Here is a 12,126-nt window from a genome sequence, read left to right on the forward strand (position 1 = left end):
GAATCAATCCTGTTGATACACAAGAAGGGACAGAAACTCTCTCTCCTAGAGCAGCATCAGCTCTGCAAGGTGAACTGGAGCAGAAAACAATAAAAATATCAGCTTGCTGATCTGACTGCTAACAGGCACTGGGAGCAGATCTGCTGCGGAAGGAGATGTCAAGTTTACAGAGTCTCTTCTCAACACAGAACTGCACTTTTTAGTCCACGGCTGCCTCAAAATTGTGTTAAGAAGTAGAATAAACCCTGAAGATTTAGCCTAGAAAAAAACAAAACAACTTAAATCATCAGTGTTCACCAAACCCTCCCTCAGCTGTCTCGTGCTTTGCAGGGGCTGAACTAACCTGCTATTTTCACTTTGAGTCGGTGCACAAAGCCTCCAGTCAGGACTGGAGCCTGTTATAAAACTGTAAGTTTTCGTAAAGAGCCAGATGATGCTGTCAAGTGACACCCATGCAAACACCTGGTGGGAACTGCTCTGTGGTCCCTACTAAACTTGGCTCCATGGTTTGGTGACATAAAAATGGTTCTCCTGAGCCTCCTCCCACCATGGATTGTCAGTGGGTGGAAGGAAGGAGGAGCCACAGTCCTTCCCCTTTCTCTCAGCATTCACATCCTGTGGGATGCAAGGCCTCCATCTACTGACCACTGGCCTTAGCTAGGCAGATGGGAACATCACACAGTGAACAGCTGCTGGACTGAACTATCCAGGGCTGGCTGCAGGAGCCTGCTCCTTCCGAGCATCTGCCTGGGCCTGACCATTGGTGAAAACAAACAAGCCGGCGTACGGCTCGCTTCTTTGTGCATCCTTTGCATTGACCAGCCACCCAGAGGTTTTAGCTGGTCACTCACTTGGTGATTCATCTTTGCTTATCTATATGTCAAAGGGGTGGCGCCCAAGCACCTTGTCAACGGACTCTGCATGGGACCAGGAGAGCAAAAAGACCCGGGGTCTGATTCTGATCTCTTGCAGCTGGCTCAGACTGGTGTCTGACTCCAGGGGAGTCGTTCCTGGTTTGGGGTAACTGAGTGCACAAGCCTCTACTTTGGAACAACCTAGCTAGTGATTTTTACCAGCACACGTTCTGATACAACCGGGCCCTCACCCAAAGCCCACTGAAGTCAAGAGCAGTCTTTCCATTGACTTCAGTGGCGGTGGCCCTTATCTAGCCTCCTACTGAGGGTCTGGCACCTCTGTGTCCTGTAGCCATGTGGGGTTCCCCAGGAGATGGGCATTTGGAGCAAGGGCTGTTCTTGCATCTTTGGTTCCGCAACCCCAGGTTTGTACAACTGATCCAAGGAGGGTCCTGGATTTGGACACTCCCGGGTGTGGAGCCCTTTGGCCCTGTCCATTGTTTATGGATGGGCCCCCAATAAATACAAATGTAGTATTTGCTATTCAGGGTTATTAATATGCTGATATTTACGAAGGACAGACGTGCTTCAGGGTATGAGCTGATCTCTAATTAATGGGGATTAGTAGGAAACTTTCCTTGGGGACTGGTCATCTCATCACTGCTACAATAGGGTTTAGTGCACCTTCCTCTGACGCAGCGGGTGCTAGCCAGGATCAGTGACGTGGTAATGCACTGGCTGGATAACAGATCTGGGCTAGTACAGTAATTCCCCTATTCCTCAGCCCACCCCCCCACAACTTTATCCTCCCTTCTTCAGGCCAGTTCAGAAGTTTTATTTAAGGATAGGGGGCTGGTTGCCTAGTGGTGCTTTTAGAGCACTATGCAGCACTCCTGGAAAGAGCACTGAAAAATACCCAATGTCGTTTGACCACGGCAGCGTCCCGCACGCTGGCTCCAAGTGTTTGCAACATCCCGTGAAGCCAGACGCCGGAATCTGCTCCGAGGGATGTTTAATGGCATGGGGGACGTTGCTTTGAAATAAAGTGAAACTTGAAAGACCAGGTCGTTATCACCCTCCTCTCAATCACCACTGCCTCCAACATAACGAAGGGGAAGGGCATCCCCCGGACATACTTACTTCCCCCGGGGAGGCTGTCTCTGTCGAAGATACACAGCTTGTATCCAAACTCATTCTCCAGGACTCCGCGCAGGGTCAGCAGCACAAACTCCTCTTCCTCGGCATTCCGGGCATAGGACACGTAAATGTCATACTCCTTCCCGTCTGAGAGTCGCGAGCAGAGAGACACTTCTGTTACTGGCTACGTCCCATGCCTTCCCGTTGTTCAGCCCCTGCTGCCTCTCAAGTCTTACAGACGCCGTGGCCCTGTACCTACAAGCCACCTCACCAGACAAGGCTCTGCGCTTCTCCAGCCTCGGCGGGACTCAAAGCACCTGGCAAACATTCATGGGATCAGCAGCAAACCGCCATTCCAGCCAGGGATCTACTATCATCCCAGTTCTCCGTAGGAAGAAATAGCGGGGTGGCATGCCTGGGAGATGAGCTCAAAGTGACATAAGAAGCCTGATTCTGTGCTCGAGACAGAAAACCATTCTTTCCACACCCTTAGCCTAAATATCAGAGACCAGACAACATAGTCCTGTCCCTCGAGACAGTCCCTTGAAGCAATGTGTGGAGAGCTTACACTATCATGGCCATGTCGCATCTACTCCAAAGAGACCCTCCTAGACCCTGCCCCTGGCTCTTCTCATAAGCACTCAGTTCACCCCGAAAAGTGAAAACAGTTAAGGACATTTAGGGTCAGTGTTACCCTGCTTCTGGAGGGGGGAGAAATGGCCTGACACAAAGTTATTTCCAGAACCAAAGGGACTGGCAGCAAGAAGAAGGCCCTGCAACTCCATGGAACCCTTACCTAGGATGGCTTCGTCCGTTCCAAAGTGAGCCCGGTAGAAGAGAACCATTTCGAGCCAATAAACGTGGTAGACGACAATCAGGATCACCACCAGCAAGACGGTGGCTCCTAGTCCGCAGGCCAGTTCCACGGTGTACCTTGGAGCTAGAACTGGGGTTAAAAACAGACAGGTCTTTTTTCATGGAATGCGCTGGTCTTCCATTTTAATGGGCACATGGCTGGAACACAGGCAGCCGAAGGACAGAATACAATGTGAGCCCATCTGTAAATGGAGGTTCCTGTAGGACATCAAAGGCTAATGCCTAAATAAACACACACACACACACACACACACACACACACACACACACACACACACACACACGCCCTGTGAGCAGTTTTAGGGGGCTGGGCGGTTGCAACATGAAGGAGGCAATTGAAAGGGTGACAAAATGACTGAAGGGCCAATTCTGCTCCCCAGACAGACCCTGAAGATGGGTCACTCCCCACATCTTCCTGGAGCAAGACAGACACCAGGGAGGAATCTCTGAGTCACAATTCCCTTCTGCCGCAGGGCTGGGCTGGGCCCAAAGGCTCAAGCTGGCCCCAGAGGGTACCGATTGTGAAAGCTGCCTTTTCAGGAACAATCATAACCTTGGAAACAGCATGTAGCAAGTGCAGTGGGTGTGATCGGCGCATGGACATGGGGAAAGCCAGGCCAAAACCAACAGCCCTAGCCTGGAGCGGAATAACTCCATGGCCGCCATCTTATGCTCATCTCTTTGGGACAAGGCATGAGATAATACATATGTCAGTAGCATCCTCCGACTATTTCTAGTCACGAGACAGAAGGGAGGCTCTGAGAAAACACTGGAAAGACTGAAATGTTTGCAAAGAGTCTGTCTAAACAAGACAGACTCTCTCATGAAGCCAGCATTTGCTAACAGTAGTATCTGAGATGCCCCTGTTTTTCCTCATACTTAGAATAGGAATTAATGTGGTAACTGCGTGGCATCACTAGGCAAATACTGATCTTTTAATGGGCCCCGCCGAACTCAATGACGTGTGCAGCGGCAGTTTGAATAGAGAGCCATCAGCAGTAAATGGAAGCATCACAAAACTCGTGGATGTAACTGAGCTTTATTAGCGAACAAACCAAACCACCAGAAAGAGAAAACGGAAACTGAAAAAATCCAGCAAGTCTCCGTGGGTAGCGAACAGCACAAGAGATACAGGGAACCGTGAAAGAGACAATCCCAAGAAGATTAAAATCAGGAGCCAGAAATGAATATAAACCAGTGGCAGGGAGATAGGGAAATTTTTTCATAGCCAACACAAAAGAAATACAAGCCACTTGCTAACATTTATAAGGCAAATGGTACTGAGAGGTTAGGTCCTGGCCAGGTTGAGCCACGAGTGACATAATGTGACGGTCTGCAGCTAGTTGACTTTAGCCTGCAGTGGTCCAGGCTGGTTCTTGCACTCTGCTGTGGAATGGAGCAGAAAGAAAAAAAGAGAACATAAGTAACTTGTCTACAGAAAGAACAGCTTCCAGTCAACTATCCTGGGGTCTGGCAAAGTGGACAGGAGGGAAAGAGAGACAGCTGCAGACAGTCAAGCATCAGTCAGCCAAGAAACAGTGTTCTGCGAGGTCCTGGATGGCTGTGTTTTCTAATCAAAGGGTCAGCATGCCAGGCACCTCAATTTTCCTATCCAGAGACAAGAAGTGCACAGACACTACAGTGATGACTGCTAGAGAAAAGCCTAAGGTAGGCAGATAGATAGATGGCTCTAACCAAACTCTGGCCTTGATTAATTGCATGCTCTGTCTGGGGCTCCTTTCTGAAGGGACACAAACAGATTGTCGCAAGTGGATAATTCTATAAAGAAAAGGGGTGAGAATAGATGTGACGCGGTCGTTAGTGAGGTAATCGGGTCAACCATGGCTAAACTCCCAGCAACCCTGGCGGCAGCAGAGCAGAACACAAGGAGCCAAGTGTAGTCCTAATGAAGATCTTTGAAACCCAGAGGATGACTGCTCATGTTGACAGATGGAGAGTAGAGTAGAGCAGAGCAGGAGCCACAAAGTTGTTCGACATAAGTCAGAAAAAGGCTATTTTTTGGCATCTTGCATTTGAAATAAGTTAAACCAGGGCAGACTCCTCTCTGATGGAGCTTCTTGGAAACAGCAGTCTTTCCTGATGTACAGCTGGGCAGTCTCTCGGGCCTTCTATGTACAGTGCTGTCACTCATTGTGGTTAGTGAGGTAACAGAAATGTCTGCCTGGCTAAGGAAACTTGGTACAGACATGCCTGAAGAAAGGGTTTTGGCTGTTGGGAGATGGGTATGTGAAACAGGAAAAATACCTCTCACGTTAAGAGAGAAACAGCTCTAGAAAAAGTCGGCTTGCGAGGCCAATGTCTCTGAATTACACTTTTTATCCAGAATTTGCCCACCGTCCTGGCAGTCCCAGATCACCCTCCCACAGTGAGCAAGGCAGGAACCAAAACCAGAGCACGGTGCGGAGTGTTTCATGCTCTGAATTCTGTCTAGTCTCCGTCTGGGCACCTCAAAGGGACGTGACCTTGAAGGGTTTCAAGCACAAGCAACTTCCAAAAGGCATTTCCTGTCTGCCTGGTCACACTGGTGGGGAAGCAGTAAGGTGGTGACCTGCCCCAGGGACACTCTGCCAGGAAACCCATAATGAGAGACCGCAAACATCCTTTGTCTTCAAAGAGGCCCCAGGATGAGAGAGGATGCTCAGATTAGCGTTTCCCAGTGAGGGGCAGTTATTTGACATTGGCTAAAGTTGTTTCTTTAAGTGAAATCGAGACTCATGGGCCTGTTCTACTGATGCACAGGGCATGGGCACCCCACACTAAAAATACTGTGTTTAACAGGGGTGAATAGCGTCGGTCGGAAGAACCTGTGTGCTCATCCCATGGTGAGTTTCCACTGGCCCTCCTGCAAAGCAGTGGCATGTTTAAAGCAGAGGAAAAGACTCTGAGCAGTGCCTGGGACAGTGACCATTGCTAGACTCCAAAGGCAAGGTCAGCGCATAGCTCTACTAGCAAGTCTAATCAGTCCGTGGTTTTTTCGATTTCCTGGTGCACAGTCCAGAAATGCCACGCCTCAGCAAATGGTCCCTCATCCTGTGCTGATAGCACCCACTGCATGTACCGCTTAGGACAGGGTTGGAGGAAAATATTCTTCCATCATTTAGGGCAGAATGGTTTATGTAGTTCTGTGACTGGGATATTGAGCTTTATAAGAATCAGAGTACAAAAAAGACTGCAGCTTCCCACATAACCCAGCTTGGTCAGCAGAAATGAACATAGAAAAGCCATCACATCCGGTTGCTGCAGGATGTATCTTCTCCTCCCGCAGTACAGAGATAAATGGGAACCGTGTCCATGCACCACGGAGATAACAGATGTCTAAAGAACAACTGGATGGCACCTCCGAGAGGGGTCTGGCAGCTGACATAGTGTAACAACCCGGTGCCAGCCCCTGAACAGGGCAGAACACTGTGAGCCCCTGCTCCCTAAGGGCCAGATCAAGCCTTTAGGCTCAGCCCATGGAAGGGCGACACGTCACTGTGCCACCCCAGAAGCGGCACCAACAAGGAACCGTGACTTAGACAGAATTCTCCCTTGCTTTGAGGGAAAGTTTGTCCCTTCCTTCCTTTCAGGGTGCAACTTATTAGCCTCTTTGGCCCTGCTCCACTTAGTGCCTAGAGGGAACAGAACCATGGTTTCACACCCCATCTTTCTCCACCCCCACTTGAGCACAGTGGCGAATATCAGGCATGCAGCCTCCACTCTTTTCCCTATAGCTGGAAGTGCAATCTGAGTAGCAATAAGAAGGCTACACAGGAGCAGAGGGAGTAGGAAATATTTACTCCCCCTATTCCTTGTATGACCACGTTCAGCCAAGGCCCATCTTGCCCCAAGAAATTTCTTCCACATTTGACCATGCGTCTAAGATTTTTGCCTTGCTGCATCCGTTAAGCCGCTGCTGTGCAATTCCATTACCTTTCATTCTCACCACAGCCGCCTGGTGAACCTCCCCTCTGGTGTTTCTGGCATGACAAGTGTAGTTACGCTTCAAGTCCTTGGGTGTGACCTTGGAAATGGTCAGAGTCCTTGTGATATGCTTATGTCCAAGGTCGGCAGTAAATACGCTGGAACAGAAAAGTTCAAGTGTTGCACATGCTAACGCTGGCTGCACTGTTTGTGATTTTTACACACACACACACACACACACACACACACACACACACACAATTCAGCCTTTCCTTTTTGGCAAAATTACACCCATTCTTAGGAATTGCTTCATTTTTCACAGAAACTTGTACAGCAGAACGGTTTGACCTTTTGGTTGCTCTATGAACAGGTTTTGTTTAATTTTCTTGGCATTACTTTTGCTTATTCCCAGTGTGTGGAATATGACTGACCAACTGGTGCCCTGGGGCCTTTTAGAGGGGAAGGGTGCGCTTGCCATAAGGCACTGGACAAAGACTTGAGATCTGGGTTCAGTATCCACCTTCATCACAAACTCTCTGTGGGACCCTGGGCAAGTCATTTAGTCTCTCTGTGCCTCAATTAGCCACCTCTAAAATGGAGATAATAAGATTTCCTTTCTTCTCCACTTTGTTTTGTCTGTCTAGTCTGTAAACTCTTTTTGAAACAGACACTGTCCTTTAATATGTGTCTGTACAACAACCAGCACACTGGACCCCCAATCTTGGTTGGAACTTCTACGTGCTACTTTAACACCTAGTCATAGGTTCACAAATTCCAAAGCCAGGAGAGAGAGCTGTGATCAGTGAGTCTGACCTCTTGTATAGCTCAGGCCAGGCAACCTGCCCCAAAGCATTTACAGAGCAGATCTTCTAGATTAACAACCTATCTTTGATTTTAAAATTGTCATTGATGGCGAATCCACCACAGCCCTGGTCCAATGGTTAATTACTCTCGCTGTTAAAACATTACGCCTTATTTCCAGTCTGAATTTGTCCAGCTTCAACTTCCAGCCATTGGATCGTGTTCTACCTTTTTCTGCTAGACTGAAGAGCCCATTGTTGAATATTTGTCTCCCATGTAGGTACTTACAGACTGTGATCACGTTACTCCTTAATTTTCTCTTCGTTAAACTCAACACCTGGAGCTCTTTGAGTCTATCGCTGTAAGGCAGGTTTTCTAATCCTTTAATCATTCTCATGGCTCTTCTCTGAACCCTCTCCAATTTATCAACATCCTTCTTGAATTGTGGGCATCAGAACTGGACACTCTACTCCACCAGCGGTTGCACACTAGTGCCACAAACAGATGTAAAATAATCTCTCTACTACTTTATATCCCTCTGCCCTGAATCCCAGGATCACATTAGCTCTTTTGGCCACAGCATCACACTGGGAGCTCAAGTTCAGCTGATTGTCCACCATGACCCCCAAATCTTTTTCAGAGTCTCTGCTTCCCAGGACAGAGTCCCCGATCCTGAAAGCATGGCCTGCATTCTTATGTACATGGCATTCTAATGATGATAATGCTCATCTTCAAATGAATTCTGTTTCATCTCCAAGCTAATTATGGCTTGGTTCTACTAACCATCATATTTATTAACATTCTTATGAACAAAACGATGACTGTCCAAATTTTAGAACCGAAAGGTGGATTTGAAAGCACGGAAAATTAATAGTTGGTTTTTAATTCCTCTAACAGTTTGGAAAACAAACAAACAAACAAAATCCCATGACTGGTCACCCAGTTCTTTATAAACTGCTGGTAGGCGGTAACCTGACCCCACACAAGCAATGCTAAACCTAAACGTCATGACGAGACAACTCCAAGGAAATCCCAGCTGCTGCAGGGTGTTGTTGGGTGATTCTGAAGATGGTATTCTGGCCTCTGAGTCAGCATGGAATGAAGGGCCTAGCCTGGTGCTAGGGGTGCTCTGCTTCAGGACAGAGTTTTCTAGACAGTTCATAGCACTTTTTATGAGCACCTCAGCCTCCTTGAAAGTTCTGATTTGGGTCGTTACTTTCGGCCTATCCTCAGTGCCCCAGCAGTTTGCAGTGGGTTGTGCTCTTCTCTTCCAGCCCCAAAATGTTGTGCTATATTCTACTCCCAGGCGGCTTCTTTCTAGTGGCGGGTGAAGCTGTAATAACAGAATGTGACCATGTCTCCCTGTAGTGGCTGGTCCCAGGATGCTGCTATCTCTCAGCTATGGGAGTTCTTCATTTCAAGAAGTAATGACTTGTGTACTTGGTACTAATGCTGTGAGGGGGCGGGGGGGGGTGGTTCAATCTGCACTTGTGATTGGGGTGTGTGTGGGCATGAGTCATGGTTTATTACAGTGTGATCTCTGTACATGTGTCATAAAGCACTCTGGGGTCGTCCAGGATGAAAACATAACAGGAAATGGAAGATGCTGTAATAAATCTATTGCTCTCAACAGGTTCAGGTCATTATGACGATGGTGGGGAAAGAACTCACATCCTCCTGATCCAAAACCAACTGCCTGAGGTAAAGAGAGAGCCTCCCTTGGTTGTTAACAGCACAGAGTCTTTGACACACAGTGATGCAGTTCCCTTATTCTCCATTTCAGCTTGGAAAAGAGGAGACTAAGGGGGGATATGATAGAGGTCTATAAAATCACGGGTGGTGTGGAGAAAGTGAATAAGGAAAAGTTATTTACTTGTTCTCATAATATAAGAACTAGGGGCCACCAAATGAAATTAATGGGCAGCAGGTTTAAAACAAATAAAAGGAAGTTCTCCTTCATGCAGCGCACAGTCAACCTGTGGAACTCCTTGCCTGAGGAGGTTGTGAAGACTAGGACTACAACAGGGTTTAAAAGAGAACTGGATAAATTCATGGAGGTTAAGTCCATTAATGGCTATTAACCAGGATGGGTAAGGAATGGTGTCCCTAGCCTCTGTTTGTCAGAGGTGGAGATGGATGGCAGGAGAGAGATCACTTGATCATTGCCTGTTAGTTCACTCCCTCTGAGCACCTGGTATTGGCTGCTGTCAGCAGACAGGATACTGGGCTAGATGGACCTTTGGTCTGACCCAGTATGGCCGTTTTTATGTTCATTAGAGGGCAGTGGCACACACTAGCCAGTTTGAGATGCTATTACCAATGATGAGCCCTCTTTAGCTTATGGAGTCTCTTAACAATGTCTCTTTTGAAAGAAAGCTTGGTGACAAACAATGAGCAGATCGTGGTTAAGTATCATAACTACGCATGGGTGCCATACTGCACCCTGGAGGGATTTGATCTAACACTAAGAAACGAGTGACCCTTGGCTCCTAAAGTTTGGGACTTGCCAATAACCTGAACAGGCTTTTTCCATTGGGAGCTCCAGGTGTTGCCAAAGGGGCAGTGCTGTTGAATACCCCAGGCCTCTCTGTGGGATCCCATGTGAGGCTAGTGGAGAGGGCTGGAAGAGCTATGCAATGAATGTTATGAAATGTTACCTTTCAGAGACTTTTACTTTCAGGTCTGTGATATCGTCTGTATTTTTTCCATCAACTGTCCACCAAACCTCCGTTCGGGAATCTTTCAGAAAGGTGAAGTAAACTTCGCACGGCAGAACAAGCTCGGCACCTAGGAGCAGAGGATTAGGGTGAAGTGGAGGCAGCAGCAGCCTTGCATTGCTTCTGCTTTCCAGAGCCTTTCATAGCCCGAGGGTAAATAGAAATGAAAAGGAACAATCACAAGAGTGAAATGCTTGCAAGCTGCATGGAAGCTTTTTTAAAACACCATAATAGAGGCTCAAACTAAATGTATACAGCAAATAAAAAATACAGGAAGAGGAACAAAAAAATTCCACCACGGCTAAACAACAGAGTGAAAGAGGCGGGTAGCGATAAGATATCCTTTAAAAACTGGAAGGCAAATCCTACTGAGGGAAATAGAATGGAGCATAAACTCTGGCAAGTCAAGTGTAAAAGTATAATCAGGCTGGTCAAAAAAAGATTCTGAAGAGCAACAGCAAAAGACACAAAAACTACCAGGAATGTGGCCAAAATACATTTTCAAATGTCTGATAACTGTGCAGTAGTGGGAATATTTCACTTTTGTTTTACAAATAAACAGTAAACAAATAAACAAACAACCCTCCCCCTAACCAGGTATGTAAGTGGTTCCTCCCACCAATTGTGAGCCCCTGTGGTGGGGTGTTCACCCCACACTTGCCCTGAAGGGGTTAATGTAGGCTAAGAAGGGGGCCAATCAACCAGCCAAGCCACAGATGAGCGCAGTAGGACATTTACTGACTGAGGAAGCCCAGAGGAGGAATGGGCTGGGTTTATAAAGGCAGGAAGCTGATAACAGAGGGGGCTGCAGGGAAGCAACCTGCAGTTCCTGCCAGGGAGAAGGGAGGTGTGTTTGGGGTTACAGAGACAAGTAGCCTATGGTTACTCCCTGGGAGCAGGGAGCTGTGGGGCTGGCAAACCCAGAGAAGTGGGGAGAATGGAAGGTAAGGAAGGGCTTAGGGAAAAGGCAGCAAGGTCCAGGGTGGAACAGACCGTGGTTGCTGACTGGAGGGTCCCTGAGCCAGAACCCAGAGAAGAGGGTGGGCCCGGGTTACCTACCTGCCACTGGGGAAGTGGCACCAGTTGGGTAGTGAATGGGAAGATGGCCTGAGACCATTGCTTTGAAGAGACTGTGATGCCCCATAAGGGGGAAGCGCGCATAGTGACCTGGCTGGAGGGCCAAGTGGCACGAAGAAGGAGCACCCAGTCGCAGAGACCAAGAGAGTGCAGCAGTAGGACGTACAGCAAGCAGCAGAAGGGGGCCCTGGCCCTGGACGGTGCTGGTCCCCAGAGCGGCCAGGAGGAGGCACCCCTAGCTGTGAACCCCGTGACAGTGCCCCCCAACAATAATTGGCTTATTCTCAACACCCCTGGGAGGCCAGATGGGGCTACTGTCTCTATTTTACGGATGGGGAACTGAGGCAGAGAGAGAGTAAATGACTTGCCCAAGGTCCCAGGAAGGAAATCTGTGATAGAGCAGGGATTGAACTCAGATCTTCTGAGCCCAAATCCAGTGCCGTCAGGACAAGATCTTCCTCCTTGTTATGAATCATGTTTATTGTTTATAATTATTTGTAATACTGCAGCTCCTGGAAGCTGTCTGTGCCTAACGACCAACGAAGAATGTGCCAGGAGCTGTGCAAACCCAGAGTACCAGACAGTCCCTACCCCGAAGAGCTACCAATTTAAAGAGACCAGACAGGCAGAGGGCTGGGGAAGCAGGAAAACACACCAGCAGAGTCAACGATGTGAGGATGGGCAAGATTTTAGGAGGAGATCGGCTAAATGGAAAGAAAGGGGTGGGGGAGAGGGCAGGA

General features: G+C 48.2%; 1 protein-coding gene across 4 annotated transcripts in view; it reads right to left on the minus strand.

Annotated features, from left to right (window-relative positions):
* Positions 1 to 12,126, minus strand: part of IL1RAP (interleukin 1 receptor accessory protein) — a 63,185-nt gene that overhangs the window by 13,776 nt on the left and 37,283 nt on the right. For 3 of the 4 annotated variants that reach the window (XM_030575738.1, XM_030575741.1, XM_030575742.1), the window contains 4 exons: positions 10,250 to 10,379; positions 6,801 to 6,949; positions 2,788 to 2,937; positions 1,995 to 2,138 (listed from right to left, as the gene is read on the minus strand). In XM_030575738.1, the coding sequence (XP_030431598.1) occupies positions 1,995 to 2,138; positions 2,788 to 2,937; positions 6,801 to 6,949; positions 10,250 to 10,379 (573 nt within the window). Of the gene's footprint in view, positions 1 to 1,994; positions 2,139 to 2,787; positions 2,938 to 3,905; positions 4,254 to 6,800; positions 6,950 to 10,249; positions 10,380 to 12,126 lie in introns of those variants that run through there. The other variant, XM_030575743.1, reaches the window with a different exon arrangement.

The sequence above is a fragment of the Gopherus evgoodei genome, chromosome 9 (assembly GCF_007399415.2).
Source record: "Gopherus evgoodei ecotype Sinaloan lineage chromosome 9, rGopEvg1_v1.p, whole genome shotgun sequence".
Classification (NCBI taxonomy): domain Eukaryota; kingdom Metazoa; phylum Chordata; order Testudines; family Testudinidae; genus Gopherus; species Gopherus evgoodei.